Source organism: Podarcis tiliguerta (assembly GCF_965153285.1).
Source record: "Podarcis tiliguerta genome assembly, chromosome: 8".
NCBI classification, from domain to species: Eukaryota; Metazoa; Chordata; class Lepidosauria; order Squamata; family Lacertidae; genus Podarcis; species Podarcis tiliguerta.
In genome coordinates, this window is record NC_139541.1 from 25,321,731 (window position 1) to 25,342,484 (window position 20,754).

At 47.8% G+C, this 20,754-nt stretch overlaps 1 protein-coding gene across 2 annotated transcripts in view; it reads right to left on the reverse strand.

Moving 5' to 3' along the window:
• Positions 1 to 20,754, reverse strand: part of ESPN (espin) — a 105,855-nt gene that overhangs the window by 25,241 nt on the left and 59,860 nt on the right. For both annotated transcript variants that reach the window (XM_083452120.1, XM_083452119.1), the window contains exon 8: positions 1,265 to 1,432. In XM_083452120.1, the coding sequence (XP_083308246.1) occupies positions 1,265 to 1,432 (168 nt within the window). The remainder of the gene's footprint in view (positions 1 to 1,264; positions 1,433 to 20,754) is intronic.

The following is a 20,754-nucleotide window of genomic DNA, read 5'->3' on the forward strand; positions in this document are numbered from 1 at the left end:
AAGCCATAGGAGGGGAAAGGGCTCTTGTGCTCTGGTCCTGCCATAGTGGGCACCTGGTTGGCCACTGTGAGAACAGGGTGCTGGAGTGGATGGGCCATTGGCCTGATCCAGCAGGGGTCTTCTTAGGTTTTATGACTCAATCACCACTCAGAGGATGGCCCTCCTTGGGGAGGATCAAAGCCTGGATTTCAACAGAGAGAAGCCAGCACCTACTGGCTAGTATGTGTGACCTCACCAACCCACCTTTGTCTACTTCCACAGAAGTAGGGCAGACAAGCTGGGACAGAGATATGCAGCTCAAGTCCCACCTTGACCCACCTGCAGCCAAGATGCAGGTGGATACATCATTTGAGAGCAGTGGAGGTGACTTCCCCGCAAATACAGGCGTCTTCTTCCAGAGAGGGGCAGTGAGGTGGGGTAGAAAGCAGAAAACAGCCACTGTGGTCAAAAAAGAGGCAGGTATCTGCCGGAGGCAGCTGGGGAGGAGGGCAGCTGGTCTTTTGCTCTGCCTACTTACTGTTTCCTGGTCTACCTCACCAGCTGCTGCACCACAAAAGGGGGAGAGGCTGATTTTGCATGTTTGCAGCCCATCAGGGAGAAGTCAGCACCTACTGGTTAGCATGTGTGACTTCACCAACACACCGTGGCCTTGAAGCAATCACAGGAACAGCTTTGCAACTATGCTAGAAAATAACTGTGAATTTGGGGGAGCTGGTTGTATATGCATTTAAGTGTGTTAAAAAATGTTTTTAAAAGTGGATGAACTATCTGAAGCAACAGAGGACGGGCCAGGCAGATTGGACCTAGTGTTTGAGTCATGGTTTGTCTCATAAACCTACAGTGATCAGCATGGTGTAGTGGTTAGTGTGTTGGACCAAGTCCTGGGAGAGACCAGGGTTCAAATCCTCATTTGGGGGCCTTGCACTGCCTCTTAGCCTCACCTACATCACAGGGTTGTTGTGGGGATTAAACAAGGAGAGAAAGAGAGAACCATGTATGCCACTTTGAGCTCCTGGGAGAGAAAAGTGGGCTATAAATGCAATTAATATATAAACCATTTTTAAGAAGGTTGTGTCTGTTTTCAGTCTGGGGCAACCTACTTTCTCTACCTCTGACTGTTGTCGGAAGGCCTATGTTCTGGAAAGAGCCTTCACAAGGACCACACACTCTCCCCCTGTCCCCAACCAGCAATTGGCCATTACTCAGAATGGCTAGAGAGGAACAGCAGCTGGCCAGAAGGAAGCAGTATTCCCTAGTGGCTCACCTCCTCACTGTGTGCCATCCTGCGGTTGTTCCCGGTTTGCTCTCCCACGCTACCACCGCTGCCCAGGTGCTTGTAGTAATCCCCGGTGCTGGGCTGCTTGTTGAAGTTCCTTGATTTCCTGCTAGAGTCGACACGCCGCAGTTCTGGGCTGCTCTCAAGCGAGGTGAGCTGGAAAACCAAGATGCCGGATCTCTTTTATTACAGCAAAAAGCATGAGGACAGAGCTCCATGTTGCAGAGAGGGCGCCCGCACCTCGTTTGAAAGGATGTGAAGAGGTAGGCTCATTAGACCCATTTTATAGATAAGCATATTGAGCCCCAAACTAGTTGACACACTCAGTTCCCAAGATCCTTTGAGGGAACCATGACCCTGGCCAGTTGCATTGCCCTGGATTGCTTTGGCTTCTGCCTACACAACACAGATAGCATGCTACTATATAGGACCATCAGCATGTAGAGTTGCCTGACCACGAAAAGTCACCTGAAGTCTCCAGGTTTGCCTAGCCCTCTCCTGGTGACAAGTGGGGGCTTGAATCTCCAGGTGGATATCTATCTATCTATCTATCTATCTAAATATCTATCTATCTATCTATCTATCTAATCATCTATCTATCTATCTATCTATCTATCTGGAAGACCTGCAACTTGCAGGCTTCGTCCTAGAACGAGCCAGCTGCAAATTGGAGCATACAGTCTCTGCTCTCTTCCCCTCTCCCAATTAACCTCCGTCTCCAGGGCTCTGTGATGGAAGGGAGTACAGAGAAAGAAAAAGACCAGGGTTGGACTCAAGAGGAGGAGAGGACTATGAATATGTGTGTGCCTACCTGTCAATCACCTGGTGTCACCATGACAAATAGCTGATTCAATTTCAAAAGTGGGGGGGAGGAAATTGTGAGCATGCTCCATGAGCACTTCCGATTCTCCCTTCCTTCCTTTGCGGGTGCAGTGTGACATCATGCCCATCTCTTTGATTAAGAACTATTGTCTTAGTTTTTTTCCTTTTCTCCTCCCCCCTCCCAATCAACTTTCCTTTGTGTGGTGTCTTTCAGATACTAAGCCTGAGGGTAGTTAGGGACTGCCTAACAACAGCTGTCTATTACCATAGCAAGAATTATTCGTCTCACCCCCACTTTTTTTAAAGCAGTGATAAAACTGACAAGGCTGTCGTCATCTCTGCAGCAAATAAAAATAAAAAATCTGGTGAAATGGATAAGCTGTGTCAGTTTTACTGAGCAGAAGAGAACCTTTGCCACTTTCACTATGGTTTCCACCTTCCTCTTCTTCTAAATGATTGGCAGTGAGGAACAGGCCTTCACTTCTCCTGCTGCAATGATCAATTCATTTGCCACTCCAGTAGAGCACTAGCACACTAAATCCCTGAAACATGGCCATCCAAACTCTGTTTAAAACTGTCCAGTGAAGGCCACCACCTTTAGAGGGAGTCTGTTCCACTGTCAAACAGCTTTTACCATCTGAAAGCAATTCCTAATATTTAGTCGGACTCTCCCTTCTTGAAGGGCTGCGGGTGGCGCTGTGGGTTAAACCACAGAGCCTAGGACTTGCCTATCAGAAGGTCGGCAGATCAAATCCCTGTGACGGGGTGAGCTCCCGTTGCTCAGTCCCTGCTCCTGCCAACCTAGCAGTTCAAAAGCATGTCAAAGTGCAAGTAGATAAATAGGTACCGCTGCGGCGGGAAGGTAAACGGTGTTTCCATGTGTTGCTCTGGTTCGCCAGAAGTGGCTTAGTCATGCTGGCCACTTGACCCGGAAGCTGTACGCCGGCTCCCTCGGCCAATAAAGTGAGATGAGTGCCGCAACCCCAGAGTCAGTCACGACTGGACCTAATGGTCAGGGGTCCCTTTACCTTTACCTTTACCTCCCTTCTTGTAATTTGAATCCCTTGGTTCGGGTCCTACCCAGAGGAGAAGCAGAAAACAAGCTTGCTCCGTAATACCAAATTTTGGGGGGCTTCCTCCCAAGAAGTCTGGGTACTGTCCTTTGTTAAGGGTGCTGGGAGTTATTAGAATTCTGGGAGCTACAATTCCCAGGGTGACTTAACAATCATACACCATTGTGCAAATTAATTGAAACAAAGCATGTTTTCTATCTTACTTGTAATCCTGTACTCAATACAAACACGAAAAGTCAGTTGATCATTATGGTGTCGGAAGCCTGCAGCCCATAGAAGGAATGATGCACTCGCCACAATATATTGAGGTTCTACAAAAGAGAGTTATTCCAGAGCTGGGAAAGAGGTATCCTGATGGTACAGGGATATTGCAGCAGGACCTAGCCCCCTGTCACACATCGAAAGTGGTGAAGAAATTCATGACAGAGCAGCAAATACAGGTACTTGATTAGCCTGGGAATTCCCCAGATGTAAATCCCATTGAGAATTTGTGGGCTATATGCAAAAGTGGCCTCTGTGCTGTAGACTGTACAACTATGGAGAAGCTCATTCAGGTGCTGATTCAAGTGTGGTACAGGGATCCAAAAATCAACAGTAGCTGTTTGAAACTAGTAGACTCCATGCCAAACCATGTTCAAATGCTGCTTAAAAATAGTAGAGGTCTTATCTGTTACTAATGTGAGTTTTGTACATGTATATGTGAGTTTTGTACAATAAACTACTAAATTCATTGTTTCAATTAATTTGCACAAGGGTGTAGAACCATAGAACTGTGGAGTCATCTAGTCCAACCCCTTCAATGCAGGCATCACAACTAAAGAATCTCTGACAGGTGGGGCAGCCAACCTCTGCTTAAAAACCTCCCAAGAAGGAGAGTCCACCACCTTTGGTGGAAGAGACGAGCTATTCAAAAGCACTCGGGAGATATCTCCTGTGACTTTTCTGCATGGGAAAAGTGTGGACAGTGGAGTTTTGGGGACCAGGGTGCATGGGGGATGCCCATCTGCACCACATTTCTTGATCTGATGGTTCCAGATTACCAAAACGTATTGGGGTGCCCCCTGCACGTAAAGTAAGAAAACAAGGCAGGCAGGCCACAGAAACCTTCCTCTCTCGCCCTTTGCCCCGTGTATTTATTTATTTATTGAAGTATTTAGATACACCACCCTCTCGTCAAATATCAGGACGATGTACAGTGATATAGAACAACGCTCCCAAAGCCAGAGTCGTTCTCCTTTTGGTGTGGCCTCTCTACCGCTAGAAATTGTATAGCCAGCAGAAACACAGCAGCTGAAGTTCTCCCCAGAGTGTCAACGCAGGCCTAGGAAGCATCACATTTGCTGAATTTCTGCTTGCAACATGGGAGTTTAAAGGCGCAGAGGTCCTATTAAAAAAGCAAACCCGTCAGAATGAGCCCCACTAGATTGGTCCAAAGATCTAGCTAGTCTTGCCTTCCCCAGTCTGGTGCTCTCCAGATGTTTTGGGACTACAGCTCGCTCCAGCCCCAACCAGTGTGACCACATGACAACAGCTACTAGCCCAAATGGCTATGCTCTGCCCTTCACAGTCAGAGGCAGCAAGGCTTCTGAATACCAGTTGCTGGAAACCACAGGAGGGGGAAATGCTTGAGACTTGCTTGTGGGCTTCTGTGAGAACAGAATGCTGGACCAAACTGGTCCCTCTTTGGCCTGATCCAGCAGGCTAGTGCCAAACATCAGGTGGGGGGCTGATCTATTTCATCCAGATCAGTGTTTCCCAAACTTGGGCCTCCAGCTGTTTTTTAGACTACAGTTCCCATCATCCTTGACCACTGGTCCTGCTAGCTAGGGATCATGGGAGTTGTAGTCCAGTAACAGCTGGGGACCAAAGTTTGGGAAACACTGATCCAGATGCTTCTACAAAGTGCAAAATCGGGGCAGGAAGACAACAGCCTTATTGGTTTGTTTCAGTTCTTTAAAATGTCTACCTTCTTCCCTTCATCGCAACGGTTTCAGGGTAGGGTACAATAAAAGTTCACTTGAAACGCAATAGCGACACAATCAACAGAGAGGCTGAAATTCAGTAAATGTGATCAACAGCAGAGGGAAGACTTATATCTGTCCGAGCCAGCAATTAATAACCCACAAATGGCTGATCATCCCTCGCATTCAGAGACACAAATGCCTCTGGAAACTTGATTCAAGAGGATTTATATCCCACTAGCATACAAGTCTCAAGGAAAGCCTTTAAAGGGCAATATAAACAAACCACAAAGCAAAACGCCCCATCTAAAATCAGCACAGAACACATGAACATGCCCGACTTGGCAGAAGAGGTATCTTGTTGGCCACTGTGAGAACAGGTGGTTGGGCTAGATGGGCTCCCTTTGATCCAGCCGTGGGACTCTTCTGACGTTCTTAATTGCAGGGAGGATATCCATACAAAAGTGCGCATTAGATTGCAATTGAAAGGCTCCATTCTTAGCTATCACCCTGACTAGCTGCCAATACACATTTGTTTTATTTTTTTAATGTACATCTTCCTGTTATTATCCATCCATTTATCTAACCCATGGGAAGGTAAATTAAGGCCTGGGGGCTGGATCTGGCCCAATCGCCTTCTAAATCCGGCCGGTGGATGGTCCGGGAATCTGTTTTTACCTGAGTAGAATGTGTGCTTTTATTTAAAATGCATCTCTGGGTTATTTTTGGGGCCTGCCTGGTGTTTTTACCTGAGTAGAATGTGTGCTTTTATTTAAAAAGCATCTCTGGGTTATTTTGGGGGCATAGAAATCCATTCATTTTTTCTCCAAAATATAGTCCGGCCCCCCACAAGATCTGAAGGACAGTGGACCGGCTCCCTGCTGAAAAGGTTTGCTGACCCCTGATCTAATCCTTTATATTGGGATGGGGAGTCTGTATTCCAGCTAGCATAAGGTTACCAGACGTCCCCGTTTCCCAGGGACAGTCCCCGGATTTACACATCAGTCCCCATACAAAATCCATTGAAGCTGAAAAGTGTCCCCGGATTCATTGAAGAAAAAAATCTGGTAACCTTAAGCTAGCAGCATCCCTGGCCATTGGCCATGCCAGCCAGACCTGAATGGGCTTGGAATCCAACAGTATCTGGAAGTCCATAGATAAGAACATAAGTAGAGTTTACTGGATCAGGCCAGTGGCTCATCTAGTCCAGGATCCTGTCTTCACAGTGATGCCTTAATGGGAAACCGCAAGCAAGACCAGGGAACAAGAGCCCTCTACTCCCCCCAATGGTTTCCAGCAACTGGTATTCAAAAGCATTGTTGCCTCTGATCGTCAGCCATTGCAGCTAGCAGCCATCAATAGCCTTATCACCTATGAATTTGCCCAATCCTTTTTTTTAAAAGGGCTCCAAGTTCTCCATGTCCCAGATTTAAACAAATGCAAGAGCAGCCCTGTTGGATCAGGCAAGAGGTCTAGCTGGTCCAGCAGCCAGTTTTCCACAGAGGCTGACTAGATGCCTCTAGGAAGTCCGCAAGCTGCAGGGCACAAGCACAAGTGGCGTGCGAGAGAACACCTTCGGAAATGGTCTGTTGGATAGCTCCCCATTGTGCCCAGATTCCTGCATTTGCAGGGGGATCAGACAAGATGACCCTCAGGGTCCCTTCTAATTCTACTATTCTATGATTCATTTGCCTCTGCCATATTCCATGGCAGGGCCAGGAGGGGCAAGACATTCAAAAGCAGAAGTAGCCACCACCCTCCCCCTCTGGAGCCAAGGACAAACTCCACTCTCGTTATCATGGAGCAAAGCTTTGACTTCCCCGTCAACTTTGGAGTTTGCTCCCTCTGCACAACACAGAGCCCTTTTGCTTTCCTGCCAACATCGGACGCCGCTCTTTCTTGACCCTGCTTCTTTTATTACAGGCTTAGGGCAGCCTGTGTGGTTCCTCTCCCTCCCGCCCCCTTATTATCCTCCCCACGACCCCATGACAAAGCTCAGCAGCTTGCATTTCAGGAACAAACTGAAAAGAGGGAAGTGGATGAATTTTCCTCTTTTGCGCAACCAGGCAGGCACTAAAAAGCTTTCCCTGGTTCCGTATCTGGGCAACCCGGCTCAAGGCTGAACCGAGGGAAGGGACCTGCGAATATTCCTCTCCAAAGGAGACCAGCCGCCTGCCAACAGCCCTATCCTGGCTTTCTTCTCCTAAAGATATCTGAACTGAATTGAACCAGCTCTCTGAGCATTCTTCTAAGCCTGCATACGCATTACCTGCTTGAAAGGCAGATCTGTTGCTCTCCCCCTGGCCCAGTTCAGATCCAAACCCCGTTGTTGGAAAACGCATAATCAAAACGAAGTATATCAGAAGAAACAACAACAGGATGGCCTAATGCTGTGTTATGTGCAGGGCATAGTTAAACTATGGAACTCACTGCCACAGGAGGCAGCGATGGCCGCCAGCTTTAAAAAAGGATTGGAGAAATGGCTCGTAGCAGTCAAAGGCAGTAATGCTTCTGAACAGCAGTTGGTGGAAGCCGCAGGAGGGGAGAGTGCTCCTGTGAGCAGGCCCTGCTTGCTGGTTTCCCAGGGGCATCTGGTTGGCCACTGTGAGAACAGGAGGCTGGACTGGATGTTCTTATATACAGTATATTTATTACTTTCCAAACCAGAGCTGGGAACACACTGGGCACAGCGTAAACAGGAGGCCTTAAATGCACCAACAAACTGACTTGGGGTAAAGGTGGCTTCCTATGTCTGCATGACCCTGGGCCAGTCACTGCCTCTCTCGGTCTAACCTACCTCAAAGGGTTGTTGTGGGAATTAACCGAGGAGCAGGAGAACTTGTGGGCCTTGGAGGAAAAGGCAGGATATAAAGGGGCAATCAATCCATAACTAAAACAAACAAATAATGTGAGCTTAGAACGTGTCATTTCCTTTGTCTCTTAAAGCGCCTGATTTCGCAGCGAGCCCAGAAGGCATAGATGATGCCAGCTCTGGCTTCTTGGCTATCATTTGCTCCAGCAAACAGGAGTGTGTGTGTGTGTGTGTGTGTGTGTGTGTACGCGCGCACACACACACACAGCCTTAAAGAGGCAGGAATCAGCCTCTCATTAGCTGCAACTGGCTAATCTTTAACCGGGGTCCATTCAGGAGAGAGGACACAAGAGACAGTTTGTTTGCACTCTCTACTTGAGGGCTCTTGCTGCTCAGAATAAGATGAGCAGCATAAGCGTCTGGTACAAGAGGTGGGGGCAGGAATGACCCCACAGAAAAGGGAACCGTGTTCAAAAGCTGGGGGAAAGGACTTAGGAACAAGGGGTGCTACCTTAGAAATGATTCAGTCCCCTGGTCCCATCTAGCTCAATATTGCCAACACAGACTTGGGAGCACCTCTTCAGGGTTTTCGGCATACGTCAACCCGGGACAAACTTTTCCCTCTCAGTGCCTCTTCTCTAATCCTGAAGCTGCCTTGCTGTCCCCCTTCTGCATCTGAGCTCCTTTTCCCATTAGCTTTAAAGATTCATGTAGCCTTTTCCTTTTTTCCTGCTTATGCCTCTGCCCCTGACTCTTCCAATCCTGCTGGTACCTAATAATGGGGGCAGCCAAAATGATCAAGGATGGATAGAGTGACTCCCCCTTTTGGAAAGGTTGCAGTGTTTGTATAGGGAAAAGGTGAGTACCGTAAGTGGCAACATGATGGAAGTGGGATAGTTTAGTTGGTAAGAGCATGGGACTCTTAATCTCAGGGTCATGGGTTTGAGCCCCACATGGTGGTGGAGCTTCATGCTCTGGCACTGGGGAGGGGGGGCAGAGAGAAGGCAGGGGTGGGGCTGGTGCGCATCCCGGGGCATGGCACATGTCCTGGGGGTGGGGCACCCAGCGTGGGCGGGGGGGGGGCAGCCATGATGGCACCCCACTGGGATCACGCTGCCGGGGGCGGTGCGCTCCCCCCCACTCCTCTTCCTCCTCCAGTGGCCCCACGTTGGGCAAAAAGATTCCTGCATTGCAGGGGGTTGGACTAGATGACCCTCGTTGTCCCTTCCACGTGGGGCACCTGGCTGGCCACTGTGAGAGCAGATGCTAGACTACTTGGGCCATTGACCTGGTCCAGCAAGGCTCTGCTAATATTTTTAATGCAGCAGGTCTGGGTCTGCTCAGCACCTGGATGGCAGGCTGTCTGGGGAGCCTCAAGTGACACGCCTTGAATTCTGGCATGGAAGAAAGGCAGGATGTGATGATGATAACAAATGGAATTTGGGGCTTGCCCAAGATATTTGGCCACCTGAGGTGGCGCAGCAAACGGCATCTCACAGTCACAGGGCACAGTACCCCTGAGCACGCACAGAATTGGCTTCAAAGGCTCAGACCGATAGTGGGGACAACATAATCTGTACACTATATGCCCCCTTCCTCCTCGGGCCAAAGATAGACGGCAAGACCTGAGCTGAATATTTGCCCGAAGGCACAGAATATCCCTTAGGATTACGCAGGCTTTGTTGTCCTGTTCCCTTTTTGCTGCATTGACCCATGAAGAATCACTTGCGCAGCCTGATCTGTCCATGTTGGGGAGACTCAGGAGAAGGGGCTGGGTATGTCTGTGTGGCTGCTTCACTTTGCCTCACAATAGGGCTGGCTCTGATAAAATCCCATTATCCTGGGGTTGCTGGGTTACTCCACTCCAAGCCCCCTTGTTACAAAGAATAGGTTCTTTTTGGATCCATTTTTAGTTGGCTCTTGCTGCTATTTTGTTTTCTCCCATTGTGGAATCCGAAGCCCCAAACCCTTTTCCCCAAGTTGATGTTATGCCTTGAACTCTCAAACACCTCTGTGATACCATCTCCCTTCTCTCTGTTGCTCTATGAACACCCAAATACATTCTTTTCCATCAACAACTACCAGTCACAATAGTTATACCACAGACCCTCCACGTTCAGAGGCAGTCTACCACAGAATATTAATTGCAGGAGGAGGGAATTCCATTCAAAGCTTTCCTGGAGGCACCTGACTGGTCACTCCAGGGAGCAGGGATGCTCCACCTGGACTCCCTTGCAAGGTGTTCTGTTTTAGCATGTTTTTCTTTGTTAAAATGCTTACAGCCTGCCTTTGGCAGTAGTCCCTGCCAAAAGCCTGGCAGTATAAAATAAAATAAAAAAGGATAGCAAAAATTCAAACAGTCTTAAAACACAGACCCAAAACACAAACACCCCCCTCCAAGTTAATCACAACATTACTGGCAATTGAAGAGCCAACAAGCCATGCTACCAGCTAGAATTAAGCCTCAAAGAGCTGCTCAAAGAGCCCGGCTTCGTTACCCGCCAGAAAAATGGGCATTGAAGGGGCCAAATGGGCCTCCCAAGAGAGGGCATTCCAAAGTGTAAAAGAAGAAGAAGAGTTTGGATTTGATATCCCGTTTTATCACTACCCGAAGGAGTCTCAAAGTGGCTAACAATCTCTTTTCCCTTCCTCCCCCACAACAAACACTCTGTGAGGTGAGTGAGGCTGAGAGACTTCAGAGAAGTGTGACTAGCCCAAGGTCACCCAGCAGCTGCATGTGGAGCAGCAAGGAAGCAAACCCGGTTCACCAGATTACGAGCCTCTTGAGCACTACACCACACTGGCTCTCCTTCAACTGAACTAGCAGCAGCCATTCCATCAGGTTGCAGGGAAGCAGGCGAGAAGGGAAGCAAGGCCAGTCCATTGGCTGTAGATTCCAACAGACACTCAGCATGTGATACCCATGATTATGCTTGCCCTTCATTGGACTGTTTTTGGTGTTCCCGCCTCCCTGACATTTGTTTTGTACTTCTGCAAGGGGATGCCCCAAGAAAGTTAATGCCTCTCTATCTTGAAATGCAGAGGGTTCCATTTTGGCCACATAAAGAAAGGGGCAGGTTGGAGGAATTCAATTCACTTTGCATTTCAGGGCAAATCTACCCAATGCAGCGCTTCTGGAAACAACACACAAACTGAAATGCAGCAACGATTCGAAGTCTGCACTTATCCGAATTTTGCGATGCAGTTCTCCAAACTAAAAAGTGTTTTCAAAAATGCGTATCTTGTGTATAAAATTGGATATATTGATGGAAATAATGTGCGAAAAAACGTATTATATCTTAGGGGAAATTGCTTGCAAACACGCCTCCATCAGTGAAATCTGCCTACAAAAATGACTTTACTAGGAGAAATTCACACTAAAATGCTGGTGAATGTTCATGAGGGTTGAAGGGATGTGGATGCTAATTGCTGCAAAAATTTGGAAAAGGAAATCTAAGGTTGGAAATGTCAGAAGCTGAGAGAACTGAGCTTCAGTGGCACATTTTGAATATTTGAGAACAATTGTTTCACTTCCAATCCAGTCCACAGGTTTTCTTATGTTACTGTGTGATTTCCAAGTTGGTGCAAAATGCACTGAAGAAACGAGAGTTGTCCTAAATAGTTCTCATGGCATTAATTTTACCAATGAAGTTTTGGGGGAGGAGAACAATGACCCTGGCCCGGAAATTTGCCCCAAAGGGCAAATTAAAAAGGTAAAGGTACCCCTGCCCGTACGGGCCAGTCTTGACAGACTCTAGGGTTGTGCGCCCATCTCACTCAAAGAGGCCAAGGGCCAGCGCTGTCCGAAGACACTTCCGGGTCACGTGGCCAGCGTGACATCGCTGCTCTGGTGAGCCAGAGCCGCACACGGAAACGCCGTTTACCTTCCCGCTAGTAAGCGGTCCCTATTTATCTACTTGCACCCAGGGGTGCTTTCGAACTGCTAGGTTGGCAGGCGCTGGGACCGAACAGCAGGAGCGCACCCCGCTGCGGGGATTCGAACCGCCGACCTTTCGATCGGCAAGCCCTAGGCACTGAGGCTTTAACCCACAGCGCCACCTGCGTCCCCTAAGGGCAAATTACTCTCTGACAATGGTAATGGAAGTCAAATAGGATACTTTATCTCTCCAGCTCCCTTGTGTCCCCTTCTTCTGCAAAACCCCCCAAAAGACACACAGCCCATTTTTTTAAATATAAAAAATATATTTAAAAAAAAAGACACACAGCCCAGTCAATGCTCTTGACAAGCGGATTTGCCAACGGAAGAACCTTATTGCCGAAATCAACTTTCTTGCCGTTTCCTAGCAAATCTCCCATAAAACTGCAACTGGTGAATTTCACTCCTATTTTCCTTTTTATGGTTAAACCCCCTTGTGTCATTTACATCCCACCCCCCTCCCCCCCAAAAAAACACCAAGGGGGGGGGAGTTTTTCTTCCTGCTACCCAGTGGCAGAGGAAGGGGGGTGCGGGCCGCCCTAGGTGTCATCACTGGGGGGGGGGGTGACAAAATGACAAAAATATGAGTTTTTAAAAAATATTTTTTAAAAAATTGGGCTCATGAAACCTTTTAGTTCAGTCAACAATTGTAACGAAACGTGGCTGGCACTGGGCACCACACCATGGGGGCTGGCACTTACTGCGGGGTCTGCACCGTGCCCAAGCCACGCGCCTCTTCTGGGAGTGACATGATGGCTTGGGCGCCTGCAGGCTCTGCGCTGCCTGAAATCGCCTCTGCATCTGCCCACCGCCTCTCCCTCAGTTGCCCTACAGGCACCCACACAGCTAGCTACACCACTACTACTGCCCCCCACCCACTGCCCATGCATCCTTCATGATCAGCTGCACATGTGCATCCCAGTGAAGACAGATGCTGCATACCTGTCACGCATTGCAAACACTGGAACACAAAGAGCTGTCTTTAACTGAATCACACTCTTCGTCTATCTAGCTCAGTCATGTCTGCACTGACTGGCAGCAGCTCTGCAGGCTTTCCAGTAAGGGACATTTCCAACTCAGCCTGGAATGCTTCTTCATGCGAAGCAGGTGCTCTACCATTGAGCTACAGCAGCCCTTCTCTTAAGACACGGGAACATTGGAAGCTGCCTTATAAGGAGCGAGGCCATCAGTACACCTGGCTTAGTAATGCCCACACTGACTGGCAGCAATAGCTCACCAGGGTTTCAAGCAAGGGCTATTCCCAGCCCAGTTGGGAGAAACCATTGGGGGCTGAACCTGGAACAGGCAGCGACTGTATCACCAAGTATCAATGCACAGCCAATGCCCCCCAAGGTCTCTTAAAATCAAAATGAGCATCCCAGCCGAATGCCACCCGCTCCCTAATGAGATCCTCTGCCTGCATGCATATGCTAGTTTTTTTCCATTTTCACTATGTTTCCCTAACTGTTAATTTCCACACTGTCTCCGAGCTTTCACACAATGTACAATCCACTTCCGGAACTGTAGTGAAACACTCTGAAAAGCTTAGCACTCATTTCCATACCATCTGCAAACAGATTGTTTCTGGAAGCAAATAACAGGGGGATGAACGCCGTAAACTTTCACTATACAGTGGTACCTCGGATTAAGTACTTAATTCATTCCGGAGGTCCGTTCTTAACCTGAAACTGTTCTTACCCTGAAGCACCACTTTAGTTAATGGGGCCTCCTGCTGCCGTCGCACCGCCGGAGCACGATTTCTGTTCTCATCCTGAAGCAAAGTTCTTAACCCGAGGTACTATTTCTGGGTTAGTGGAGTCTGTAACCTGTGTATGTAACCTGAAGCGTATGTAACCCAAGGTACCACTGTATTCCCCTATAGTTCCAGAAGCGGCTTTTATCACAGAATTGTAGAGTTGGAAGCGACTAGTCCAACCTCTTGCAATGCAGAGATCTTTTGCCCAAAGCAGGGCTCGAATGTTGTGTGAAAGCTTAACTATAATGTGGAACTCTGTTGTTAGGAGGAAGTCGTGAAATCGGAATAAACCGCCACCATGTGGACGCAATCTCTGGGTATGTGTGGCGCTGGGAGCTGTGCTTGGGCGCTGGTCGTTCCTGCTCACTCCACAAACCAGAGTCCAACGGCACAGAGTCCTTAGTTCTGTGAGAATCTGTTCATATTTCGAGCACCAGAATCTGGAACAGGACATTTGCCGTTTCGGCTGAGCAGTTGGCCCATTTATACCTAACAAGCACAGAAACCGATATACCTGACTCAGATATATTTGTGATTGGAGACAGAAAACATTATCCGCCCAGGCCGCGGTAATAAAGCCAGACAGGGAAGCAGAAGCTCCGATGGGGAAGCTGAGAAACTGGAGGTCTCCTTTCGACCAGGGCACTAATTGGGGCTGGTTTAGGCTTTAAGGCAAATTGGGTTTCCTCCCGGAGAAAAATATGAGAATACATCTAAAGGACAGGGAAGATGTTTATAAAATTACCAAGGCCTCTGAGAGCAGGGAATGAATACTACAATAAAAAGCTGGGAATTTAAGAAAAACACACATATGGCATTTTTTATTTCTGTATTTATTCTTGTTTTCTCATCATAGAATTGTAGAGTTTGAAGGGACCTCCCAGGGCCATCTAGTCTCAACCAGCCCCTGCACCACCCTGGCTGAGAGTCCACATGGTCTGCTGCTCTCTGAATCGCCAACCTTCACTGACAGAAGATACGTACAGACAGCAATCTGTCCCTGCTGAGTTGGGAAATTCTTTTTTAAGTAAAGATGTTGCCCATTTCCTTAAGAGCCTCCCTTCCACCCCATCAATGTGTCTGTCCCTTCTTCCATTCCAGCCACTTTGGTCATAAGAGGTTTGACATTTTGCATTTCTGGAGCACACTCCAAGCAGCCCCCAAGAGATTGCTGCAGCAGCCCTTTCAACAACCCTGCAGTGGAGGACAGTAGTATCTTTCCCCCCGCCTATCAGGAGGATGGAGGACATACCAGCTTGCCTGACTGCCCTGTTGAAGTGAGGGTTTGAACCGAGAGCTTCAAAGGTACACTAGCTTTCGACTCGTTCCATGCCCGTTGCTCCTGGTTCTAATCTTCTCCCCAAAGTTCTAGGTGGAGAACAATTTCAGCCCAGCTCAACGCAATGCAAGAAAACAGGATGCTGCCTGCCTTGTACCAAGTAAGACCAAATTCGCCCAGATTCACCGGCTGGGATCTGCTCTCCAGGTTTGCAGGCTGGGAGCCTTTCTCGGGTCTCCCTTGAAATCCTGCCAGGAACTGAACCTCGGACCTGCCGCATGCAAAACCGATGCTCTGCCACTGGCCCCTGAGCAGCCACTTCCATTCCTTGATAGCAAAAAATAGAGGACGGTCACACTGTGTCCCTGTTCTGTGCCTGGGGAATAAGAGAATCTGCAGCAAATTGCCAAGAGCTGTGGGATACTTCCTTAGCTCTGGTACCAAGCTACCCCAGATAAAAATACCCCACTCCCAGCTTGCCCATCTCTCCGCCGTCTCAATTTAATGAAGCAATACAGATATACACATCTATGTCTTTTTAATTTTCTCTTACCTGAGCAGAGAAGCACTAAGTCCCACCAAACCTGCCCAGCTGCCTGAAACATCGGTGTCACCTGACACCTGCCCTCTGCACACCTGTGATACTGAAGCTGGCCTCTCTGGTTACAGAAGCCTTCTAATGAATTAGCTACACCTATCAGCTCACCCACCAGTGACATCACCCGGGTGCAGCAGCCAATCGGTAGCTGGCAGGATCTCTTGCTCCTCTGTTCACGGAGCCGTAAGTAAAGATCAACCTGGGAGCCCGGCAGCCCTAGAGATGAAGTGGCAGGTGGCAACAGGTTCCTGGGCTGAATGTTCCCAGCCTCTCCCCCCACCTCCATTCCCAAATCGCCAATTCGTTTAAGATCAGTAGGGAAACTGGCCTTGCTTGGGAAATGGTACCCTCCAACATTTCTCTGATGAAAATAGGGATGTCATATTTATATGTATATTTATACTGCACCCATCAGGGATGCGGGTGGCACTGTGGGTTAAACCACAGAGCCTAGGACTTGCCGATCAGAAGGTCGGCGGTTTGAATCCCCGTGACAGGGTGAGCTCCCATTGCTTGGTCCCTGCTCCTGCCAACCTAGCAGTTTGAAAGCACGTCAAAGTGCAAGTAGATAAATAGGTACTGCTCCAGCGGGAAGGATTGAAGTTGTTGAGCTTTTACAATTTTACCCCAAAGTTGTTGAGCTTATTGGAGCCTGTTCTATACATTTTTGGTATTTTTAACAGGTGTGATATACCATGTATACAACATTTCATAGCTTATTAAAGGATTTTACCCCAGGACATATACTGCCACAGGGGCTGGATTCAATCGACCAGTGAGCCAGATTAAGTAACACTTCTCTGAATTTTGTGCTGCTGTTCCCTAGCCAAACAATATGCCCTGAAACGGACATGCTAGTCCAAAATGCTAATACTGGTGAAAATACCGGACAAAAAAGTGGTATATCAAGGGAAACAGCTTTCACAGATTTGCACATTATTCTTATTCTTATTGTTACAATTTATTACCTGCCCTCCAGCCTAAGGCCCCAGGGTGGGTTACAACAATTAAAGCACAACATTACACAATATTAAAAAAAACAAACCAGTTTAAAACAATTTAAAATTACAAAAACAGGAGACGGGTCCGAAAAAGCCAGGATAAACATTCTCCAACAGCTGTAGAATGAAAGTGCCATTTGCACCTCTGTGAGGAGGGAATTACACAAATTAGGGGCTACCAAAGAGAAGGCCCCTCTCTTGGGCTGCCACCCACCCCAAGACTGTGGGGGCAGAGGAACAACCAAGGGGGCTGCCTCTGCTAATCTCAACACCTGAGGGGGCCTTCAGGAATGGAGGTGACTTTCAGGTATTTGAGGCCTGAGTCATTTAGGGCTTTAAACACTAATGGGCCCTAACACTGAATTGGGCCCTAACTGGCAACCAGTGCTGCTGTTTTAAAACAGAGGTTATATGCAGGGCTTTTTTGTTTACCAGCCACGACTCAACAGAACTCAGTTCTCAGGTGGGCGCATTTGCCATTCTAAGAGAATGAGAGAGGTGGCGGGTTCTGGCACCTCTTTTTCTAGAAAAATAGCACAGGCTATATGATTTCTAAGGGGAGGCCTGGCTAGCAATCCGGCCACTGCATTTTGGCCCAGGTGACGTTTCCATCTTCAAAGGAATCGCTCAGCTACCACCCCATTACTTATTTTAAAATATTCCTTAACTGCCCTTCACCAGAAGATTCCAGGGCAGGAAAGCTTGAGAACATTTGAGCAACATAGAAACCGAAATTATGGCCCATACAGCAGAACCACCATTTTCAAGACAAGCCCAGCAGATCTGGAACTATGCTTGATCTGAGAAAGTTGATGGGTCTTTAGTCGGACTTCGCTATTTCAACTCATTGTGTGTGCCTATTTTATAGTTTCGCTTTAATTTTTCTCCATTGTAACTGTTCTCTCTGCTTGATATACATTCTCCAATGAAATAATAACAAAAAATGCTTCACAAATTTTTTTTTAAGCAGAACACCAATGGAAAAAAAAGAAAAAAGGATAGGCTAAAACCAAAGAGAATGTAAACGAGAGGAACAGAAAAAGCAGTTCAGCCTAAAAACCCCCCAGCTAAAACACCTGCATTATAAGAATGGTTGTAAACTGGTGCCAAAAAGATTGAGATGCCAGCATCAGCTGGGCCTCCTTGGAGAGGGCATTCCAAAATTGGGGACTCCCTGCAGAAAAGGGTTCGTTTTTGCTTTAAACAGCTAGAAGATTAAACCAACAAAAGGGTTTTAGGATCATAGAATTGTAGGGTTTAGTTGCAATGCAGGAATCCCAACTAAAGCATCCCTGACAGATGGCCGTGCAATCTCTGCTTTAAGAACTCCAATGAAGGAGAGTCCACCACCTTCCGTTCCACCGTCAAACACCTCTGACCATCAGAAACATGAGCATGACTTTGGGTGAATATGAGCCTCAGCTGCCTCACCAAATTCTGGACCGGCTAAATTACCAAACAGCAGTGGATGCTTTATTTGTTTATATTTTATTTTTTAAAAAAACTGCTTAATAACAATCTCTTAAGAGTTTTACATAAAAACACAGCATTCAATAAAAATGAGGCCAGAATTATATGCGAGTGGATCTCAGTAATAAAACTCAGCCGTGTACAAAACAGAGAATTAAAAACCAAGAGTCAATGGCTACTAAGCCACGATGGCTCAGCAATGTCACCAAGATCGGAGGCAGAAAAACTTCTGAACATCAGTTGCTAGAAACCACATGAGCCGTGAGTGCTCTTGTGCTCAGGTCCTGCTTGCAGGTTTCCAGCGATAAAGATCTGGTTGGCCACTGTGAGAACAGGATTCTGGGTTACATGGGGCATTGGCCTGATCCAGGAAGGCTCCTGATGTTCTTATGTTGGTCCAGGAAAGCGTGGGTAAGTTTTGCAGAGGTATTTATAAGTCATGACTGTCTCTAGGAATCTAGAAGGACAATCCATAGGGTAGCTGCTATCACCAAGAAGGCCATGTCTGTGCCATCCCAAGGCAACCATCTGCTTCTTGTGGAATGATGATCAGGGTGTCTCCTCAGAAGATCTTAAAGACTGGCTATGCCTGGACTAAGAGACGCAGTCTACTAGGTATCCAAGAATCATAGAATTATAGAGTTGGAAGGGACTCCCAGTCCAACCCCCTGAAATGCTGATCCCAAGAGGCTTAGAGTTTTAAAAACATCAGTGTTGAAACATTGCTATTTGGTAGCAAATAGGCTTTGAGGGACATGGGTGGCACTGTGGGTTAAACCACAGAGCCTAGGACTTGCCGATCATAAGGTCGGCGGTTCGAATCCCCGCAACGGGGTGAGCTCCCGTTGCTCTGTCCCTGCTCCTGCCAACCTAGCAGTTTGAAAGCACATCAGAGTGCAAGTAGATAAATAGGTACCGCTCCGGCGGGAAGGTAAACGGTGTTTCCGTGCGCTGCTCTGGTTTGCCAGAAGCAGCTTCGTCATGCTGGCCACATGACCCGGAAGCTGTATGCCGGCTCCCTCGGCCAATAAAGCGAGATGAGCGCCGCAACCCCAAAGTCGGCCATGACCGGACCTAGTGGTCAGGGGTCCCTTTACCTTTACCTAGGCTTTGAGGTGGGTGCCTTCATGCACACAGGCATTCCGCAGCTCCCGCCAGCCAAAGTGATGGATTGAGTTATCTGAGAGAAACGTCTCTGTGGACAGATAGCAGCTAGGATTTTACTGCGGTAATAAGATGCAGCCAGATGCAACCTGGAAGTGAAACCCTCTCCAGGGCACGAGCCAGGAAGGAGCTTTGGGGCTGCCCCTTCTACGTGCGAGTCTGTTGCGAATGGAGTGTGCAAACACTCACATCTTCCGTGCACCTGGAAATGTGGCAAAGGAGGGTGTCGGGGGAACTGGACACCGGCCGCTGTGTCCAGGGAAGTAACCTCATCTGGAGGTGCAATCTGCTAATGAGAAGTTATGCAGGGGGAAGAAAGTGAGCAAGTTCACACCTTTCCTCTGCTTCTGCAGGACCCAGCGGAGCCCAGATGATGCAAATGTGCTTTGCATAAGTACAACCAGCTGGAAGAAGCAGGACTGCAGCTGTGAGGGAGAGGAGGTGCTTTGCTTATGCCTGGCCCAGAACTTGTCCAAAGGCCAGGAGCCTACCCTGGCCGGTGGTTAGACAACAAGGCCTCAGAGCATGTGTGAAAAGCACCCTTTCTTCCCCCTGGCATCCCAGATCACAAGACTGATTTTATATGCACCCCCCTAGCACTTGAATACACTTTGCTGTGTAAGGCTGCATGTCAAAGAACCAATGAGGAGCTAAAACTGTCACTCTTGCCTGGCCTGCTGCCCTTACTAAGCCCCAGGGCAAGTCCTTCTGTCCACCACCTTGAAAAACATGTTCATTGTTATTTATTTAAAGCCTGTCCACCCTACTCTTAAGGGGCGCAGGTGGCGCTGTGGTTTAAACCACTGCACCACTTGGACTTGCCGATCAGAAGGTCGGCGGTTCGAGGCTCTACAACAGGGTGAGCTCCCATTGTTCAGTCCCAGCTCCTGCCAACCTAGCAGTTCGAAAGCACATCAAATGCAAGTAGAAAAATAGGTACTGCTCCAGCGGGAAGGTAAACAGTGTTTCTGTGCGCTGTTCTGGCTTCGCCAGAATCAGCTTAGTCATGCTGGCCACATGGCCCAAAAAACTGCCTGTAGAAGCAGACAAATGCCGTCTCCCTCGGCCTGTAAAGCAAGATGAGCGCCACAACCCCAGAGTCGTTTGTGACTGGACTTAACTGTCAGGGGGTACCTTTACCTTTACCTTTACCCTACTCTTGAGTCTCCATGAGTGGCTTGCCAAAATCAGTACAGTGGTACCTCAGTTTTCAAACGTAATCCATTCCAGAAGACCATTCAAGTTCCGAGGCATGTTTGAAAATGGAAGCATTTATCCAGAAGCCTTTTTGTTAGGCATTTCAAGTCAAGATTTACCAGAAGAGAGGAAATTTTTTTTCATGTATGCTACAACTTCTGCTAGGATATCGCTAGCACAAAGATGGAAAAGTCCTGAAATACCAACTAAAGAAGTATGGCAAGGAAACCTGATGGAATACGCTGAAATGTCAAAATTAATGGAAAGACTTTGAGACAAAGACAGTAAAGACCTTAAGAGACTGTGAACCATTTATGTTATATTTACAGAATCAATGTAAAGAAATGGACTCACTTGCAGGGTTTGAATAAACACTTGCAATTAAAAACAAGCAAATGTAGAAATAGA